At 52.2% G+C, this 21,204-nt stretch overlaps 1 protein-coding gene and 1 long non-coding RNA gene across 4 annotated transcripts in view; one reads left to right on the forward strand and one right to left on the reverse strand.

The window, feature by feature from the left end:
• Window positions 1–14,162, forward strand: part of LOC101906435 (uncharacterized) — a 30,566-nt gene extending 16,404 nt beyond the window's left edge. Inside the window, exons 2-3 of the long non-coding RNA XR_234665.5 lie at window positions 4,216–4,309; window positions 11,714–14,162. This is a non-coding gene — a long non-coding RNA (uncharacterized lncRNA). The remainder of the gene's footprint in view (window positions 1–4,215; window positions 4,310–11,713) is intronic.
• On the reverse strand, window positions 1,570–21,204 carry PVALB (parvalbumin). 3 transcript variants are annotated; one of them, XM_010805339.4, is made up of 5 exons: window positions 21,130–21,204; window positions 18,455–18,522; window positions 16,657–16,789; window positions 15,276–15,385; window positions 1,570–1,781 (listed from the first exon to the last, which is right to left on the reverse strand). In XM_010805339.4, exons 2-5 carry the CDS (start codon window positions 18,513–18,515, stop codon window positions 1,753–1,755), a joined length of 333 nt encoding a protein of 110 aa, XP_010803641.1. In that variant the 5' UTR covers window positions 18,516–18,522; window positions 21,130–21,204; the 3' UTR covers window positions 1,570–1,752.

Below are 21,204 nucleotides of genomic sequence, written 5' to 3' on the forward strand. Positions count from 1 at the left end.
TCCCCCAGGTCATGACTATTGTCATGAGCATGTGTGCACATGTGCTGCCCACTCATACTCTCACACACTCTGGCTCACCCAGGCCCACTTCCAGCCATTTGACCTCAGCGTCCGCCTTCTCAGCCCCAGGCTGAGCCCCTGGTAAGGTGGCCCTTTGGAGCTTGCCACTGCTTTGGCGCAGTTCCTGGTTCTGGCCTCTTCTAGGCCTGGGTGTGCTGCCTCTGCCCACTGGTACTATGGAAGGCAGCTCACCATCACCCGTCCCTGACTCTCAGCCTGGACCCTGATGGGTGGCCTGCCTGTGCCCCATCTTCAGTGAGAGCCCTCCCTGACAGCCCTGCCCAGGGCAACAATGCAGGGCCCAGGGGAAGGGTCAGCAGATGCCACTGGTACCAGGTCTGGAGACCTGACACGGGCAAGAGCATGGCCGCGGTTCCCACCCCAAGGCTGTTGCGGGGAAGAGCAGAGCCACTCTGCAGGACCACCGCCATGTCTGCTCACCCAGCTTCCCTCCCTTCTTCTGACTTCCACTGGTACCTCTCTCCTGATTCTTCTCCAGCCATGAGCTGGAGGCCCATCCAGGATGGGCCAGTCAGGGCTGCCATCCTTTGGGTTGTGATGATTGGTCCAAGGAGGGATGCAGGCTCTGGAGGGGGCTGCCGGTTTAGGGTCCTGACCCCACCACTTACTCACACTGAGATCTTAGGCAAACATGTATTGGGTTGGCCAGAAATTTTGCTCAGGTTTTTCCATAAGATGTCATAGAAGAAACCCAAATGAACTTTTTGGCCAACCCAATAACTTCCCTGTGCCTCAGTTTCCTCACCTGTACAATGGAGAGAATAATGGTCCCCACTTAATTGTTGTACAGATAGAATTATGTAAACGGCTCAGCACAGAATCAGTGCTCAGTAAATACGAGCTGCTGGGATTAATAGGACTAAATTTGGGGCCTTCTGATGGAGTGATTGTAAAAGAGAAGCTCTTTTTTAAAAACTGATATTATGAATGTACACCTTGAGCTACTGGAGGAATCTTGCCATCAGGAGGGAAAGCCTGCCTGATAATGAATTCAGCACAAAGAAAACCAGAGCTCAGAGATGGGGGAAGAAGGAATGAATCCTGATGAAATCACTTGAGTTCCTTGATTCAGCTGTTCCTGAAAGTGTGCCTCTGAACTATTCAGGAACATAACCAAGTCTTTGTTTTTTCTTCTTTTTTTGCTTGCATCGTTTTGAGTTGGGTTTCTATCATTTGCAACCAAAAATGTCATAATGAGCATCCATCTGTCCATCCATCCATCCATCCATCCACAAGTCCTAGCTGTGGTCTAAACACATCACTTTCCTCTCCAGGACTTAGTTTCCACATCTGTAAAATGGTAATTTCATCAATTACTTGATGGATGGTTTCAGCGATGAATGGGCAAGCCATGTACCAAAGGCAGAGGAGGGTCTCAGTAAATTTCACTTCCATTTCATCTTTTCTGTCTATATCCTGCCCCACCCCCACCTGGAAAGTCAAAAGAGGATCCACGCCCTACCAGACCTTGCTCCTTCAGCAGCAGAATCTGATTGGTACAGCTTTTATTGTTTCTCTGTCATTTTCCAGAAGATTGGTGTCATGAGAGGGCCACAGGGAATGGGGGAGTAAAAAATAACATAAACAAACAGAAAGGCAGGAGGCAGCGAGAGGGGCTGAGATCGGGTCGTTCAGGGCAGAGAAGAGCCAGATCTGGGCAGTCAGAGCCTCTTAGCTTTCAGCCACCAGAGTGGAAAATTCTGCAAAAGAAAACGACAGAGGTGAGTCAGAGGGGGACCGTGGCCTGGGACACTGGCTGGGACCTGACTGTGGGGAGACACCCCCCTCCAGCTCCACTGCATGGTGTTTTTTCTTGATTCTCAAATATGCTGCAGAAGAGAGAGCTAGAGTGATGGAGGGAGTGAGCATGGGGATGAGTGAATGAAGGAGTGAATGAATGAGGTGAGATGGGAAATGATGCACCCACCATATTTTTTGTGTCATGATGTCATGTCACCCACAAATTATTAGTAATACTAACTACAATGCTAACAGCCCTGATAGTTTTCTGAATGTTTATCACATACCAGTCAGTTTTCTAAGTGCTTTATATACAACATCGTATTTAACTGACAAAAATCCCACGATGTGCATTTTATCATTATTCCCATTCTACAGAGAGGAAACAGAGGCTCAGAGTCCAGCAAGGTCTATGAGGTCACACAGCTAGGAAGAAGCACAGCCAGGCTTCACATCTCTTTCTTTTAGCGCTTGGTTTTTAGCTCCTCTTCTGAGCTATTTCTTAGCCCCTTGGTTTAACTCATGAGGGTCACCAGCAGAATCTTGAGAACACACAAAGCCCCAGGCCCTTGCTACAGAATTTTTGACTCAGAAGGTCTGCGGAGGGATGAGTTATTTTATTTGTCAAAAGGTGATTCTGGTGAACAGCCAAGTTCAGAAACAGCTGTGTGCTCCTCCTCCTCTGGGGGACCGAGCCAGGCCCTAGAGGAGACCGACCATGTGACTTCTGTACACAGCTCAGGGGGATGAGTGTGTCCTGGTGCTCAGAATGAGCTGGGCTCTGTCTCACATGCATGCATGCTAAGTTGCTCCCGTCATGTTCCACTCTTTACAACCCCTGGACTGTAGCCTGCCAGACTCCTCTGGGATACTCCAGGCAAGAATGTTGGAGTGGGTTGCCATGCCCTCTTCCAGGGGATCTTCCTGACCCAGGATCAAACCTGCATCTTTTATGTCTCCTGCACTGGCAGGTGGGTTCTTAACCACTAGCTCCACCTGGGAAGCCCCTGTCTCACACAGCTCCTCATTTAATCATCACAAACACTAGGGAACCAGGAGTTATTATCCCCATTTTACAGAGAGGCAAACTGAGGACCAGAGAGCAGAAGTGACTTTTCAGTGACTTCAGGTAGTAATTGGCTGAGGATTCAAGCTCTGGGATCCAGACCCTCCATGTGGGCTTGCCTGCCAGTCCACGGTGGTCACCCCCTTCCCCAGCCGTGTACATTGGCCCTGCTTTGCCTTAATATTAAGGATGTCAGAGAGAGACCAGTGTTGGCACCAGGGGGCAATCAGACATCTTTCTAGTGAATCCAACTCCATTAAAATGAACAAAGGATGGGGCAACCAGGTGAGGGGAGATGCAGGGGAGTCCAAGATGGTCCCCGCACCATGGGAGTTTCTGGAAGAAGATGCTATCAGGAAGTGCTCTGTGCTGCTGGCCTTTTCTCTGAATCTCAAGCGTGCCGAGGGCATTCACACCCCAGGATCTTTGCACCTGCCATTCTCGTTGCCTGGTACATTCTCCAGGCTGCCTCATGGCCGGCTCCTTCTCACTCACCTGGTCTCAGCTCAAATACCACCTCTCAAGGGGCCTTCTCTGACCCCTCTGGTACAAGCAGTGACCCACCCCTACTGAGACCCTTTTTGCTATCACCATTTATTTATTAGCTTCACAGCACTCCCACTCGGAATACCTCTGAGTCTATTCTTGCTTATTTACTTGCTGTCTGCTTCCTGCATTGGACCCTCTCAGGCTTTGTTTCCTCCGTCCCACCTCTTGGCTCTGCATCTGACACCGAGGGGACCACATGTGTTTGTGAAAAGATGGGAGAGGCACAGAGACTCTGTGTTCCCAGCAAGAAGAGGTACCTTCTATTTAAGGCATCAACAAAACCCTCAAAGAAAAGGTGGCTTTTGATATAGGCATATAGGCAGATGCAGGATTCCCACAGGAGAAAGCAGAGGGAGAGGTCCAGTCTCAGAGGGCAGGAAGCAACGGTGTGTATTTGGGGAAGACTCAGTAGTCGTGCTGGGCTGGCCTCTTGCATGTAAGATGAGCTCAGCTAGAGAGGCCTGGGCCCCCGAATCTGGCTCTTCCCCTTGTGGGCTGTGTGACCTTAGACAAGGCGCTGAGCCTCCCTGAGCCCCACTAGCATCCTCTGTAAAAGACAGCTCTGCTTCTGACTCAGGGCCGTCAGAAGAGAGGTGCTGATGCACAGGAGGCCTCAGCCCCTTCTGGCAGCTCCTCTACCCTCCCCGCTCCACGTGTTCTCAACTGTGGGGTCCTCATGTGCTGGTCAGTAGGGTTTCTGCTCAGCAGTCAGGTCTTCTGAGACCTTTATTTGGAAGATTTACTTTAGGAGAGTCTTCCCTGTTGTTTTTCTCTCCAAGAAACGAGAGAAGACAGAAGGAGTCGGCCACCCTCTCCAATATGTGTCTCTGAGATGCCATGTCCCCAGCCTGCCAGACACTGCGGGACCCTCAGGTAAGGCCCCGTCACCTCTGGAAACGCAGGTGTGATGTGGGGACAGCACAGGGGGGGACTGAGAACTAGATTTCGAGGCTCAGTCCGGCCCTGTTTGCTGGGCGTCCGCTCCCCAATCTGGCCCTGGAGTGAAGGGAGAGGGCAGTAACAATTCCTAGTCAGAGACAAACAAAAAACTGAATGTGAAGTGGCTTCGCAAAGGCCACAAGAAGTATCTGGGGCTCCCCTGAGGTTCATCCTGTCCTCCCCAGGCTTGGTATGATACATACTGTGAAAACCTCCCAGGGTAATTTCTTCAATGCACATGGTTATGTAAAATGTTATCAGTGGGGATGCTGGGCTATTGTTGGACCTACGAAGTTAGAAGGATTTAAGAAATCACCAAGTGAAGAAACAAAACCACCTAAACAACACATGGAATCATCATGGAAGTGACCTGCCAGTGACCCCGCCGGGTGGAGGGCTCCTCATCTTTTCGGGATTTGACCTGGGAGATGGACGCCACCCTTTCCTGTCCCCAGCTAGTCCCTGAGGCCAGGAAAGTCAGGTGGCCTGGAGGTGGGGGACTGGGGATCAAATCCAGGTGAGAGAGGGGAGAGTTCTCCTGCTCGTCCTGAAAACCCTCAGGGTGGCGGGCTAAGGGATCACAGTGAATGTCAGGAATGGAACCCATCATCAAACACTAAAAATTCCTCCCACAGTCCAGGCATCAAAGCGTCCGCTTTCTCACCAGGGGCTCCTCTGAACCTACAGCACCCCACTAAGGCAGGTGGTTCTTTTGAAATGGTTTTTTTTTTTTTTTGGCTGCACAATGAGACCTGTGGGATTTTAGTTCCCTGACCAGGGATTGAACCTGTGCCCCCTGCGCAGGTGTCTTAACCACTGGACCACCAGGGAAGCCCCAAGATATCTTTTACCATTAGTACTTTGATTAATATTGCCCATTTTTATAGAATTTAAAAATTCTTATTTTTATTGCCTCTGTGGGAAGCATTTTTGCATTTACCATCTCATTAAGTTCTCACTTCCTCCATGGGAGAGAGGCTTTTGTCTGCATTTTATAAGGGGGGAAACTGAGGCTGCAGTCCAGTTGCATGACCAAGATCGCACAGAGGACATGATTCAAACTTCCCTCTTTACCCTGGAGGTTTCCAACCTACTTTGACCTGGGTCTAGAGTGACACAGGCACCAGCTCAAATATTGCCACCCCATGACTGTCATATTAGCCGTTTTTTATTTACTTCGTGGTACTTATCACTCTCTGAAATGATCTTACTCGTGTAATTGCTTATTTCTTTCAGTCTCCCCCTACCACACTGTAAACCCCAGGGGTCAGGGGGCACTATCTCTCTTGCTCACAACTCTCAAGCAACAGAACAGACCTGGCCCCCAGCAGATGCCTGTAAACAAATGCCAAATTGGTGAACAGATGGATGAATGGATGGCATGGCTCATGAGTCCTCCTTAGGTGTTCAGCAAGTACTGACTTTCTGCATATAATTCTCACGACAGCCCCAGGAGGCGAGTGGGATGATTCCCATTTTATAGATGGGGAAAGTGGAGGCCTGGAGAGGTCAAGTGTCAAGGTCATGTAGCATAGAAGGGACAGGAGCAGGGATTTGGCTGTGGTCTCAGGAACAGCCCCTACATGAAGGTAGAGAGGCCGCTCCTGAGAAGGCTAGTATCTCACGTCAGATGGAAACATGAAATCTCTCTAGCTTCAACCTGCCATTTGATCTGAAAAACTGGCTGGAGCCCGCATAGACTGTCCTTGGGCACTGAGTCATTCTCTTCTGGGATAAAGGAGACATGAGTCTGTCCACCATCACCTGCTCATGGGGTAATTGTCAAGAGGGGTAATTGGTCCTTTCCATTTCCTGACCTCCATCCACGCCACCCCTAACCTTCACCCTAGAAATGACACGTTCTTGGCTGCTCCTCAGCAAAGAGCCTGACTATTACCTTCACACCAGATGGCATTTGGGGCAGTCAGCGTGAAGGGGACCAGGGGACACCGACCATGGGACCCTCCAGCAGTAGAATGTCTGACATTCTGGAGCTATGGAGGTGTTTTCGACCTGTGAGGTTTTCACAAGCCTCTAAAAACAGACCTCTGGGATCCCCCATGAAGCAGTCAGGGTGTCACAATAGTACATGCCCTGGCTTTTTGCAGAAAACACAGGATTCTAATTTTGTCCTCCCAGATCCGGCGGCAGGGCACTTGGGAGACAAATCGAGGGCAGGGGTCACCGCTTCTGTTCCTTTTGTGCCTCTCTCAGGGCAGAGCTCTTAGGAACCAGCCAATTAACTAATAGCCTTCCTACCAAAATGTCTCCTCTAAAACGTCTAGGTCTCTCCTGAGAAAAAAACAAACAAGCAAACCTACAGAGACTCTGTAAAGTCCAGGTCGAGTGATTTGGCAGTAGGAGGCTGGCATGGGGGTTGGACAGCAGCGGATGGAGGTCTGGTTTTGGTTCTGCCTTTACTCATGTCCCTGGACAGACACCTCACCCTGCCAGGTCTGGGTTTTCTTATTTGTGCAGCCTTGGGTCTAGAAGACACCTTTCCAGCTCCCCTCCAGAGTGTGGAGCACAGGAGCTGGGAGTCAACCCTCAACTCCCATTTCTTGCTTCTGTGACCTGGGACTAGGTGCTTCACCTCACTGTGCCTCAGTTTCCTCATCTGTAAAGTGTGGCTCCTTGGGCTGTTCAGAGGAAGCAGCTCTAAAGCCCTTATCACTGGCTTGATCTGTAGCTAGCATGCAGCATTTGGTAGCTGTTATTATCAAGATGTTTCTATAGCTCAAGAACTTCCCTGATGGTCCAGTGGTTAAGACTCCAGGTTTCCAACGCAGGGCGTGCTGGTTCAATCCCTGGTTGGGGAACAAAGATCCCACATACCCGGAGGGGAAAAAGAAAAGTATCCTTCTATGGCTTCAGGACTCTGTGGGAGAGGGAGAGGGTGGGATGATTTGGGATAATGGCATTGAAACATTTTATATCATATATGAAACGAGTCGCCAGTCCAGGTTCGATGCATGATACTGGATGCTTGGGGCTGGTGCACTGGGACGACCCAGAGGGATGGTATGGGGAGGGAGGAGGGAGGAGGGTTCAGGATGGGGAACACATGTATATATCTGTGGCGGATTCATTTTGATATATGGCTAAATCAATACAATATTGTAAAAAAATAAAATACTTAATTAAAAAAAAAACGTAAAAAAAAAACACCAAACCCATGAAATGCCTGGCTGCTGCCTGGCGAGGGGGTGTTGTGGGGGTGGGTGACACCACAGATGGCCCCATCACCTTTATTTCTTGCCCCACCCCCCCCTCCCCCGCCCCTGCCATTTCCTGTCCTGTCTGGCACCTGCTGACAACCTTCCAACAATCCTGGAAGCTGGGTCTGAATCTTGCTCCATCGCATCCTGCCTGGGCTGGGTGGCCGTAGGTCACTACCTGACGTCTCCGAGCCTCAGTTTTCACATGTGTACAATGGGTATGATAACGTCTACTTACACAGCTCTTGGGAAGACCCGATGAGAAAATACAGATAGATGCCTGGCATATAGGAGATGGTGTATAAATAAATGTTAGTTCCTTGGATCTCCTCAGCACCACTGGGACAGGTTGGGGCTTTGAAATAACAACCGTAATCACAAAAATCCTGAGACTAAGATAGGAAGATGGAAACAGACAGAAGACACAGGAAGCCCAAAGAGCAAATCACTGATGTGATGCATGTTTCTGACACTGTCTATCCCATCCGAGTTAGGGTCCCATCCCTCATGTGCCTGTCCACAGACACTCATTCTCTGCTCCTCAGTTTCTGCATCTGTAAAATGGGGACACTGAGAGTATCTCCTCGTAGGGTGACAGTGAGGACTACACAAGGTACAGTGGTTCTTGGGCGGGGGGACATTCAGAGCCCTTCCTCCCAGAGGGATTCAGGTGCATCCCTACCTTCGCCAAGGAAACCTCACCTGAGGCCCCTGGGGGCCACCTGGCTGGTGTCCTCATCATCTGATCAGGAAGAGAGGAAAGGTGGGGGGTGAGCAGAGGAGGGAGCAGGCAAAGGGTCAGAGGATGGGCGGGTTCAGTCCTCTCCTTTCCCTTCTGAAACTGAAATTAGCCTAATTAGGTCTGTCCCAGGTCCCTGCGCTGTGGGGGTTGGACAAAATTAGAAGCTATTGACAGGTGAGCGCAGCACCCGCTGATAGCCTGAGGGGAAAGTGAGACGAACGAACTTTGAGTCAGCGCCTGGAAGACGCTTTCCTCCCCTCTGTCGTGAGGAGCAGGATGAAGGCAGGCCTCTGGTTTATCACCTCGCCTCTAAATAGCTCCTGGGCTGGGTTTCTTATAAATCGGTATTGCAAACAGGGATCACTTTCCCACCCCAGAGGACGGGGAGGCTGGGTCATTCGAGGTCAAGGCGGAAGGTAGTGAAGAGTCGGTGAACAGTAATGGGGGTGCCCTCTGAGCCAGGCACCACCCTAGGATCCGTCCCACTTCATCCTTACCAGCCTTCTTATCCCCATTTTACTTACAGGGAAACTGAGGCCAAGCGCCACTCAGCCAGGAAGATTATAATTTAGGCCTGGCTCATGGTAGGATGCGTCTCTTTCTCAGAGGTTGGAAATGAAAGGCCCTGAGTGCTGAATTAAGCTGTAACCTCCAGGGCCAGAAGAGGGGACATCTTTCTTTCTCCCCTCACTGCTGTTCCTTTTGGCAGGAGGGCGGTTATATAAGAAGTGCTGCCTGCCCTCCCTTGGCTAAATCTTATCTAGTGCAGCATAAGGCTGGGAGTTAGGGAGAGTCCACACGGGAATAAAAGCAAGCATCTTGCTAAGCACAGAAACCATTTATAACTCAAATGTCCCAGCTCAGCCTGTTGGAGGGAGTGGCAGAGTCAGGACACCCAGGTTCCATTCGGCCAAGGGCTTGCTGTGTGACTTTGACACTTCACATCTGCGGGGCCTGTTTTCACATCTCTCACTGGGGATCACAGACTCCGTCCCCTAGACTGTATTGAGCCCGGATGAGGAGGCAATGAAATAGGACAAAACACTGCACGCCTCGGGGCTCTGCCATAAAGGCTGCGGATTGGCCCTGGTGTGCACCTCCTGCCTGCCTTGGAAATCAAACCCCATAGGGGCTGGAGGGCTGGAATTACAGGGAGGCGGCAGGATTCTCCTTTTGTCCTTCTCACTGTCTTCCTGTCTTAGACTTGGTTTCATTTCCTTTGAGGGTGGGTATTCCACTATTTGCAAAGGATTTTGAGGTAGCTTATAAGAGATGCAGGTTTGATCCCTGGGTTGGGAAGATCCTCCAGAGGACGGAATGCTGACCCACTCCAGTATTCTTGCCTGGAGAATCCCAGGGACACAGGAGCCTGGTGGGCTACAGTCCATAGGGTCACATAGAGTCGGACATGACTGAAGCGACTTAGCACTCACAAGAAAAAGCACATGAAACGAGGAAAAGAATCATTTCCAGAGTACTCACTTAACTCTCGCAACGGTTTTTGAAAGTGGTTATTTTTATCCCTACTTTGGGATGAGGACATGGATGCTCAGAGAGGGGAGAAGGTTTGACTATTCACACTGCCGATAACTCGCACTCTACAGGTTGTGTTTTTTGCCTGACTTCAGGAGTTCCAGCCTGAGGGCTTACTCCTTCCCTCTCGCCTCCCACATTAAATAGGCTGCTGCTGCTGCTAAGTTGCTTCAGTCGTGTCCGACTCTGTGGGACCCCAGAGATGGCAGCCTACCCTGGGATTCTCCAGGCAAGAACACTGGAGTGGGTTGCCATTTCCTTCTCCAATGCATGAGAGTGAAAGGTAAAAGTGAAGTCGCTCAGTCGTGTCTGACTCTTCGCGATCCCATGGACTACAGCCCACCAGGCTCTTCCATCCATGGGATTTTCCAGGCAAGAGTACTGGAGTGGGGTGCCATTGCCTTCTCCCATTAAATAGGCTACTTAAGGATAAAAGAGAACAGATTTTTGCCAGAAGGAAGCAGAAAAGGCAAATGCCTTCAGGCACATGGAACCAACTGCAAGGGTCAGGCAATCGTTGTGACTAAATTTCTCAGCCATGGAAGCAAAAAGCAAACCATGGGCTCTTGAGTTGGACCAGGCCTGAGGCATAGGAAATGGGATCTGCCACTGGGATCAGGTTTCAGGAAACTAACAAGGATTGCTGTGTGTGGGTGTGTGTACATGGGGCGTGCAGTTCCTGTTTACAGTGTGGGGTGGGGGAGTGCTGGTGAGAGTGCGGAGGCTTGCAGCAGGTCCCCAGTCCTGAGTAGCTGAGTGATCGTGGGTAAGCCACCCACTTTCCTGGGCCTTGGTTTGTACTCCCTTCCCTTCCCTGTCTGTACAGTGAGAGCACGTCTTGGGATGCTGTTGTGAGGCCTGAGGAAGTGCCCACGAATGGTGCCTACTCTTCTCATCAGCCTGCCCGTCCATGTGGGCAGGGATTGGGTACAGAGAACCCAGACTGTGGACACATGCAGGGTGGCAGAGGGTTCTGCTGGGATCTCTGAGTCTCAGTTTTGACTCTGCTCTTGAGTGAGCCTGGGCATGCTCCTTAACTGCTGGGTGCCTCAGTTTCCTCATCGGTAAACCGAAGAGTGATGGCATCTACTTTCTAGGATGATCATAAGACAGTGGTACTCAGAGTGTGGTCCCCAGACCATAAACACCACGTGGGAACTCAGTAGAAATGCAAACGCTTGGGCTCTACCCTGGACCTAAGGAAGCAGAAACCCTGAGGACAGGGCCCAGCCATCTGTGTTGTGGGCTGGGTGCTGCTGGAGACCCACGGTGGGGGAGGACAAGTACTTGAGAAGGAACCTGACACTTCCTAGTCTTGCCTATTACTGATGCCTGGGTTTGGGGGCACCTTCCACCTTCTGGTCAGCTTCTTCTTCCTTTCCTACTTTAACTCTCCCCTTTACCAGCTCTGCAACAGGCTTTCAAAGGTGGCTGTCGAGTATCAATTGACCACATCTATAAAAGTCTTAGAGCTTCCAGGAAGTAAGGAAGCTTCCTTTACTTTCCCATCTCTTTCCCTGAGAGACAGGAAAGCAAAGGGTTATAATTAGAACTTTGTCTTTCTACCCACTCTTATCAGTCTGGGATACTTAAGGACCTGGTAAGTATCACTCATCTGCAGAAGGGCAAGCAGCTAGAGATGGAGGCAGTACCCCTGGTTCTGGAAACCCCAGGCACCTGCTACATGCAAGCCCGCAGCCAAAAACGGGTCTCCACCCTTAGCCTGAGGACAGCTCCCTATATACCACACTTCCTCGTCATTGTATCCCCAGGCTGGACACATATTCATTCATTCACTCGTTCATTGAACTTTTTTTTTAACCCCTACTATGTGCTCTGTTCTAGGTGTTGGGGTCAGAGTTGAACCAAACAAAGTTCCTGCTTTTGTGGAGCTGACATCCATCCCAGAGGAAGAGAGACGCAATAAGTCAATAAATAAAGTCATCTATGGTAGATGCCTTTTGACTTGGAATGAATGAATGGATAAAGCAGGCAGCCCAGAGCACTTGCTTTGGATCCAGACAGACCCGAACTCAGATCTTGACCTTGTCTCTTCCTAGGCAAACCCTTAGCCTCTCTGAGTCTCAGTGTCCTCATCTGTAAAATGGGTATAGGAGTAGTACCCTCAAAAGAAGCTGGGGAGATGAAATGAGTAAAATGCTAAGCACAGTGTGTGGCGCAAGGGGGCACATTGGAGTTAGATGTCACTGCTGTTCCTACTCCAGGTCACACAGCTGAGCTAGCTGGCAACCTGGCCCTCTGTCTAGGGGTGTATGCACTGGGGCACCTGGGGAGTCCCAGGGATTGAAGAGACCCCAGGATTGGCCAGTCATCTGACTGCTAATGTTAAGAGCAGGCACCTGAGGGTCAGGGACAAGTTCCATAAATTGTTCCAAGTCCCACCGGGAGCTGAAGGCGTCCTCCAGTTGGTGGACAGGGCTTAGATTCTTTGGCCTTGAGAGGGAGTAGGCAGCAAAGCAGAGAGCCTAAAATAGAAAATTCTGGGCCCACGGAGGGCTCTTTCTTCCATCCCGCTGCTTACTGGGCTCCATCACACCCATCCTTCCCGTCGCCCTCCAGAAACAGTATGGTGCACGGGGGCAGAAGCGGGGATGCGTGTCTTCATCCTCTCATCTCCAGAGTACCAGATGTGGCCCCCCACCTCAGGGTGACCTGTTCTTGTTGCCCATTTCATCTCTCGCCCCTCTCTTCTGTTCTGCCCTGACTCCCACACTTGCACCAGGTTGGCTGAGCCTGGACTGTGCTGGCAGACAGACCCGGGTTTGGCCCCAGTGTCACCTTGGGCCCTGGAGCCGCTCTTCCTGCATCTGCATCTGTGTCCTCTGTCATCCCGAGGTCACGTGAGGTGACGTGTGTGCAGAGTGCAGCTTCGGACAGGACACACATCGTTCACCCTGGTAATCATTCTCTCTTGCCTCCCACCCTCAGCAAATCAGCTTCTAGTCCCTTTCTAAACATGCCCTAAACCTCCCAGCCTTAGTGCCTTTGCTGACTGATACCCAGCCCTCGCCTCGACCTCCCTCCACTTGCCCCTTGGCCTGTGGCAGACCTGCCCATGGTCTCTAGTCTGCACCAGTGCCCGCTGTCTCCCTCTTGCAGAGCTCGTATGCACCTCCCGGCCTCTGCCTGGTATTTACCCTGTGTTTGTGTCTGTATCATAGAGCTGTGAGCCTTGCACAGATAGAATAGCAATAGTATGACAGCCACTGTTTACTGAGCACTTACAGTGCTCTGCACTCCGCACTGCCATAGAATCCTCACAAAATCCCAGTGAGTTATGTGGTGTCATGTCAGGAAATCAGGGCTCAGAGGTGCCCAGCCAGGAAGTTGTGGGTCTAATTCCTCTTTGCCTCCTCCACTGCCTGGTACTGTAGATATTTGCTACTTAGTAAATATCTTTTTGGTTTGATTGAAGAGTTGAATTAGGGCTTTAAGATCTGAGTTGGGCAGGGAAGGAGGGAGGGAGAAAAGGAGGGAGGCCAGGATCTGGCCTGGTTTTTCTTCATTGTGTAGGTTGCTTGTGGGCAGCCAGCCATGAAGACCCTGCCTAGGGCTTCTGAGCTGTAGCATATTTCTGCAAATAAAAATGGGAAGGAGGTCCAAAGGCCTGGCTTGGGGTCATGACAGGAACCAGGTTCTGGGTGGAACTGTCTGATAAGTGACCCGGTGAGGATGGGGGTGTGGGGAGATGTGCCATTCACTGCAATCACCTGAACCAGCCACCCATTTCCCTCTAGCACCCTCTGCTCTGGTTCTTTTAAAACCACCTCCCTCTTTCCCAGACCCAGGAAGGGCAGCTGCCAACGGGAGGCCAGGCGACTCATTGCTTCTGACCTTGTTAGAGTTGCTCCATTCTCATTTCTGGCATAAAACTTTAATAAACTATGTCCATGTTCAGAATCCTTGTACCTTTCCGAAGGCAATTTTGTGTCTCCAGCCACTTAATTTTTACAATGAGCCCAGGCAGGTCTTAGGATAAAACTGTGCACTCCGTTTGTCAGATGCAGGAACCTAGGTGTGGAGAGCTGATGGTCAAGGTCACAACTGGTGAAGAGCAGAGAGCAAGGAGAGCATAGGGGGCTGGATTTCATACTCAAGCAACAAATGTGTATTAAGTGTGGGCTGGGTGTGGGCTAGACACTGAGTATAAAAGGATGAATGTAACCTAGCTGCTATTAAAAAAATTAAACAGGCATGTATATAGCACTTCTCTGTACCACTGTTCTGTACACATCACTCATTAACACAGGTAATCCTCTGACAATCCAATGAGATAGGAAGCATCATTATGCTTAGTTCAGAGATGAGAAAACTGAGGCCTAAGAAGTTACTTGAATTGCCCCAAATCACACAGTGAGAAAGTGGCTGGGCTGGGATTTGAACCCAGACAGCACGGGCCCAGAGCCTAAGCATTTAATACAGTTTCCTTTTAAACTGGCTGAAGGGACCATCATTAGGACTGGCACAGATGTGGTGTAGCATGTTGGAAAGAGCTGCGTGGTTCTGAATCCTCACTCCCCACTTATGTCCTACCTCCCTGAGCAGGTCAAGCACCTTCAACCTCAGTTTGCCCATTTGCAAAATGGAGATGATTCTTAAGGATGTTGTGATGCTACAAAAGATAAAGATGCTGGGATGTGAATGCTGGATAGATCTGAATGGAGAAGGGTGTGGGATGGTGGACCACCAACCCCTTGCCTGTCCTGAAAGCAAAGCTCAAAAAGCAAGGTCAGGCTGGATGTTTCTTTTCCTAATTCCCAGCTGATCCCTGGCTGGTTTTTTTTTTTTTTTTTTTCCCTCTCTGGCTCTCCTACAGTGCTGGAATGGTATACCTGAGTGAAGCCAAAACAGGTTTTGAAATTTGAAGTTACAGGATACCCAAGACAAGATGCTGAGGAGAGGAGAGAAAGAATTTCCATCCTTGGAATCTGAGAATGTGAGAGCCAGTAGGGTCCTTGGGGATCAGTTGGCCTCATCTCCTTGGGTTACAGATGGGAGGCTGAGGCCCAGAGTAGGAGAGAGACTGCCCAAGGTCACAGAGCCCATTTGGGCAGAGCTGCGACCAGAACCCAAGCAGAAGTGCAGACAAAGTTCAGAAAATATCCCCAATTCTCCTGGATTCCTTACACAACAGAGAGAGAGAGAGAGAGAGAGAGAAAGAGAGGATCTATTCCTTGGGGGTTGTTCAAATCTAGAAAAAATAGCAATTTTTTCTTTGCCTGGCTTACATGACAGAGCTCTTAGACCTCACGGATTGCCATTTTTCTTCGTATCTTGGGGACTGCGGGACTCCCCCCTCCCCTGCTCATGATGGAGGGACATAGCTCTGAGTTTTTGGCATCCAAACATCCCAGACCCACGATGTGCCCAGGTCACGGGTACTCACCATCAGCCCCAATCTTGCCATCTCCATCTTTGTCTCCAGCAGCCAGCAGCGTCTTGGTTTCTTTAACAGACAAGTCTCTGGCATCTGGGGAGAAGCCTTTCAGAATGAATCTGGAGGAGGAAAGGGAGAAAAGGGGGAGGGAATCAGGTGAGGGTCACCTTGTGGATGGTGGGCTGACGTCTGCACAGGGGAAGCAGGAGGCTCGAAGAGGAGGATGAGCAGGGAACATGCATGCCATTGTGCTGGGCCAGGTAGCCCCACCATGGCCAAGCTTCACGGATGGGTGTGCAGAGGACAGGCTGTCCTCAGCAAAGGGTTGCCCTCACTTCTGCTAGGGCACCTGAATTTGTTTATTTATTCAGTCAACAAAACAAATACCAGGGTATCTTCTCTGTGCCAGGGACATGCTAGAAATGGGGGCATAGAGTTGGTCTTTGGAAGCCAAGTTGAAAAACAGGGAGGAAGTCAAGTATTCCAAGAGATGCCACACAGTGTGATGGAAGCAATGGTGGGAAGTGGAAAGCGGTTGCTTGAATGGTGCATCCATCCCACTGAAGGGGAGGGAAGAGTCAGGGGAGGCTTCCTGGAGAAAGTGACGCCTAGAGGATAAACAGAAGTCAGACTTTGCATGTGTGTGCGCGTGCGCATACACACTGGGCATGGGAAGGTAGAGGCGCAGGATCTAGACAAAGGGTACCCTTGTGAGATGGTTTAGGGGAGAGACAGGATGGATGGGGAAGTCTCTACTTGAAAGGCCCCTCTCCACACCCTCCCCCTTCTCTTCCTGACAAAATTCGAGGCAGTCTTGGCCAGAGAGTTACATAAAGCACAGCTGGATTGGCAGACTTGGGCCAGGTGGCCGAGGGGGTTATGGTGGGAGGATTTTTGCTGATGTCATTTTTTTGCCTTTTCCTAGTCATAACCTTCTCTGCCTTGCTCCCAGGACTCTTGACCCCTCAAAGCTGGTTCCGCACCCCATGACATGCCCAGAAACTGTTCTAACCATCATGGTACAGAAGGGCAAGGGTCTGTGGGATGGCGGAAAGTGGCTTTTAGAGGAATGAAAATCAATGAAATACTCAAGGGAGCGCTCTCTGTCTTGGCTATGGTGTTAGGCAATGAGAAAAAGTGCCTCTCAGTTTGTATTAAATTATTAAGTAGCATCATTCCATTAGCAATATTAAATGGCTATAATTTAACCTAGTTAGTTGCACTTTCTGCAGAGGATTTTATTCTTCCAGAAGCAACAGCAGATGGTTCTTTTCTGTGACGGATGCAGAGAGCAGGGCAGGCAGAAAGAACCTGGAAGCAAGTGTCCCAACCCCCACCCTGCTCCCTCCCCCAGAGCCACAGAAGATAGTCCCTGCAGGCCTCAGTTTACCCCAGCTCCTCCTCCTCGATGAAGCCGCTCTTGTCTTTATCCAGGATATGGAATACCTTCTTCACGTCTTCCGGGCTCTTTTTCTTTAGGCCAACCATCTGGAAGAACTTTTTGTGGTCGAAGGAGTCGACAGCTGTTGGGAGATGGAGAGGAGGGTGTTAAAATGAGGACAGAGAAGGGTCCTGGGAAAAGGTGGGAGAATGGGGGTGTCACAGCTGGGCCAGTCCTGGGGGATGGAGGAGATACACCTCCGTGGCAGGGCTGAGGGAGTCCAGGCCAGGCAAGGGGGTTTGGACCAAGGTTGCACAGCCATGGGTGGCAGAGGGAGGATTGCACCCAGATCTCCCTGGCTCCCCAACTCCCTCCACCTTCGACTATACCCTTCGCTAAGGGTAGGGGTAGCATTTGAAGGCAGAGAAGTTTCCATGAAGCCTTTTGGGTGGTGGCTGAGTGGGGGTGGGCACGGGAATTGAAGGAAGAGTGAATATGATGTGTGTCTGTTGTTGGGGAGGAGGGTCGACCTTTTTCTTGGCCATGGATTGTGTGGCCAGAAAATCAACACGGAGAGGACAAGTTTCTCTCAAGGTCACCTAGTAGGAGGAGCGGGGGGAGGACACAGAAGTCCTGGCTTTGCTGCAGAAAGCCATTCCGGTGGGAGTGGGGGTGGGTGCTGGAAGTCTCCCCAAGAATTCCCAGTTAGGTTTCCTCTCAGAGGGACAAGACGGGTCAAGGAGAAGTGGGTGGGCTATCGCAGGGCTCTGGGAGGGAGGCTTCATGCCCAGGGGATGGAGTGCCAAGCAGAAAGGAAGGGAGCCCCCCTTCAATATTCTGTACCCTGAGCTCTTTTTTAAGGACAATCTGGGAGAGTAAACGACCTTAGACCAAGTAACATGTGTGTCGGGGGTGGTGGGGTGGTGTAGGGGCAATCCCATGGAAAGTCAAGGTATCCTCCCTGGCTGGAGGGGAGGAAAGTTGCTCTGTCCACCTCAGACACTAGATGGAGGGGGATGGGGACAGCACCTGGAGGTGACCCCCGTGCTCATCCCCCTTCTGCCCTGCGAAGTGACCTTGGGCAAGTTTCTAACCCTCTGCCTCCCTCAGTTTCCCCATCTCGGGGACAGGAGGGAGGAGGAACTTAAGCAGCTAAGCGTTCAAGTCCAGGGCAGCTCAGAGACATGAGACTGTCCGTTCCCCTCTCTCGGTGCCTGAGGAGGCTGGAAGTTGCAAGCGCGGAGGATGCTCTGCGCGCAGCGCTGAGCAAAGCAGAGCGCCAGCTTGGGGAAGGTCATCTCGCTCCCTCGCAGATCCGTTGAGCGGGGTGGGCCCTGAGCCCCGGAGAAGGGGCTTGGACATTCAGGAAACCAGCAAGCAGTAGCTAGGCGAAAAGAGCCCTCTCCGGAAAGGGGTCGCGGGGAGAGAAGCATGCGCACCTATGGCCCCTCCAAGTGCCTTGAAAAGCCCCGAGCGCTCACAAGGACCCAGAGGTCCCGCTTTCCACCCCGGTCTTCGCCCTTGGTCCGGGACCTGAGTCCTCGCAGCGCGGTTACCCAGCCTTTGGCGCCCCAGAGTTTCGGTTGTCAGGCCAGGCGCCCGGCCTCTTAGCTCGCTGTCTGCGCCAGGTCCTGGCGGGGCCAAGTTTGGGTAGTGCCGTGGACCCTCTTCCACGCTCCGCTAGCGCCCGGCGGAAGCGTGAGCATAGAAGCGCCGGGAAGACTGGCCAGCCGCGGGACCCACGGGGGTGCAGGGGCCAGGGAGATGGATGAGGGGACAGGGATGCGGAGGGGAGCGCGCTGCTCACCGGTAAAGGCCCCCACTGCCTTCTTGATGTCCTCAGCGTGGAGCAAGTCTGTCATCGACATCCTGCAACTGTTTGAGCGGGCAGAGCAAGTGCGAAAAGATTAAAAAGTGCTTTTCTCATCATTTCTGCTCATATGACCTGCGCTGCAGTGCCGCGCGCCGGGCGCACGCCCGCCGGCCTGGCGCAGAGCCAGGGGGCGCGGGGCTCGGCGCGCAGCCACAGCGGCTCAGTCCAGCGGAGCCGCCGATCTGTGCTGACCGGGCTAGCCGGCGGGCGCACGGTCCCGCCGCCGCTCCCGCCCCGCCCTGCCGGGGGTCCTTGGGACTCCAGGGGCTGCAGCCAGGGCTCCAAGGGAAGGGGCAAACCCTGGAATTTAAAGGGCTCCCGCGTTCCCAGTTGGAGGGTTTTCCTGCCGTCAAGGGCAAGCAGGAAGCGCCGGCCTGGTGCGACGCAGGGTCTGGGATCCGCGCACCTCCGAGGATGTCCGGCCTCTTCGGGGAGTATACTGGACCGACAGGGGCCAGGTCTACATCCTCGTGGGCCCCTTGGCCCTACTCCCATTCTCTCTCCACTCCTACCTCTGCCTCCGCTGTCTGTCCTGGATGCAAATTTATGCTGCAAAATCTAAGCTCTGAGGTCTGGAAACCTGACCCACCGGGAGGTGGTGGCAGGGATAGGCCGGTGCTGCTAGGGCCCTCTGCGGGTGCCCCATCCCACATCTGGTCAGGAACTCGGAATACAGAAACCTATTTTATTTTTTTCATAGTCTGACTTTTCAAAGAACCCTTCTTGGATCCCCACTAACTACTTGCTTTCCAGGTCTCCTGAGCCAAAGTATCATGCGGGTCTGGACTCCTCCTGCCCCTATAAACCGTATGGGGGAGGGGAGGGTGGCAGAAGGTACTTGCCCTCTGCACTTTCAAGGCTCACGCTTGGGGAGCTGGTGCCACCCTCAGACCACACTTCCGAGACACAGGTTTTATGGCCCCAACTTCATCTCTGGGAAACATGACACTACCTGATCTTTATGCAGCCAGAGACTGGTTGCTGTCTTTCCCAGGGTTCCCCGAGGGTTCAGGCTGCAACCAGCTGTCTCCAAAGTGTGCAGAGCACTGGACAAGGAGTCAAGAGTCCTGGGTTCAAGATCTGGGGTTGCAGTAAGTCCTTATGTCACCTTGGGTTGTGACCTTCGCCATCCCTGGGCCTCAGTCTCCCTCCACTTTGTTGATGGTATGTGGGTGGTCCTTTGTGGTGGATTCTCAACACTCTGACTTCAGGTGTGGGCAGGTGGGCGGGGCTGAGACAGTGTGCCTTGGTGGAGGAGCTAGGGAGAGCTATGGAGAAGGCAATGGTACCCCACTCCAGTACTCTTGCCTGGCAAATCCCATGGATGGAGGAGCCTGGTAGGTTGCAGTCCATGGGGTCGCTAAGAGTCAGACACGACTGAGCGACTTCACTTTCACTTTTCATTTTCCTGCATTGGAGAAGGAAATGGCGACCCACTCCAGTGTTCTTGCCTGGAGAATCCCAGGGACAGGGGAGCCTGGTGGGCTGCCATCCGTGGGGTCGCACAGAGTCGGACACGACTGAAGCGACTTAGCAACTGAAGTGACTTAGCAGCAGCAGCAGCAGCAGCCCGGCTACCCTGTAGCTCAGGTTCCCTGGCACTCACTGTTGACACTATCTCCTTCAGCTTGGTGTTGGACGGCTGCCCTTCCTGGGAACCTTAGGATGCTGCTGGCTCCAGTGGGCCCCCTTCTCTGTGAGTCAGCTCCTTCAGGGGACAGCCCGCCAGCTGGTCTCCAAGGCACTGATGCTGCAGCTCCTGTCCTGATCTCTCACCGTGTGAAGCCATCCGTGGACCCCTCAGCTGCCCCTGTTGCTTCTGCTCTGACTGGCCTTTTAACTTAGAGATGCTGGGCTTCTGTGTTGTCATCTCAAGCCCCAGGCTCAGCTCACTTCAGGGGCCTTGTTGGCAAATCTGCTTCCCCAGCTGAGGGATCCTTATGCTATACTAGTGGGGAAACTGAGGCCAGAGAGAGTCAACGAGTGGCATAAAAACACACAGCAAGGCAGTGGCTCAGAGGGATCCACCCCTGGCTCTACTAACGTCAAGTCCAGCGATCCACTGCATGGGGCTCTGCCAGCGCCCAGGACCATACCAATCAGGTCCCACATGTCTCAGCCTCAGATCGGCTTCTGAGGAGTCCCTGAACACTGACCCCTGTGGCAGAGGCTGGACTTCAACAGCCCCATCCTTCCCTCCCTGCTTCTTCCAACTCTCCCTGCTGCAGAAGCTTCCCATTAACTAGACACCATAGTCCACCCAGCCAGAGCATCAGATGATGTCTTTAGGTCAGCCCATCAGCCCTCCATATCCCTTTCTCCTGTGTCCTCTGCCCAGGCAAGGGCCACCTCACCTGAGTCCATAGATGTCTGACTCCACCCATCTTGTTCTGTAAGGTGGGCTTAGCCAGTGGGAGGAATTTGCCTCAGGTCACACCACGAGTTAGGATGGAAACCCCAGGAATTGTACTCTCAACCCTGAACTTCATGGCTGTCTGCCTCAGCCTGTGTCACCAGCCTAGCCTGTGTCTCTGGCAGGGAAGGGGACATTTGGCCGTCCCGCGTCTCCTCCCCTCCATCCTCGTCCAGCCCCGGTGGCTGCCACTCACCTCAGGTGTGGGGTGGAGGGCTGGAACCTGGACCGAAAGGTTGGCTGGTGGGAGATCCCGTCAGGAAGTGAGCCT

The sequence above is a fragment of the Bos taurus genome, chromosome 5 (assembly GCF_002263795.3).
Source record: "Bos taurus isolate L1 Dominette 01449 registration number 42190680 breed Hereford chromosome 5, ARS-UCD2.0, whole genome shotgun sequence".
NCBI lineage: Eukaryota > Metazoa > Chordata > Mammalia > Artiodactyla > Bovidae > Bos > Bos taurus.

What these genes read in the sequence shown, in the direction of transcription:
- PVALB (XM_010805339.4), bottom strand. Translation starts at nt 18,515, where the DNA reads ATGTCGATGACAGACTTGCTCCACGCTGAGGACATCAAGAAGGCAGTG. An exon ending in ATCGAGGAGGAGGAGCTGGG is followed by an intron (nt 15,386 to 16,656) that starts GTAAACTGAGGC and finishes TTCCTCCTCCAG; the next exon opens with ATTCATTCTGAAAGGCTTCT. An exon ending in TGGCAAGATTGGGGCTGATG is followed by an intron (nt 1,782 to 15,275) that starts GTGAGTACCCGT and finishes TTTCTTTTGCAG; the next exon opens with AATTTTCCACTCTGGTGGCT.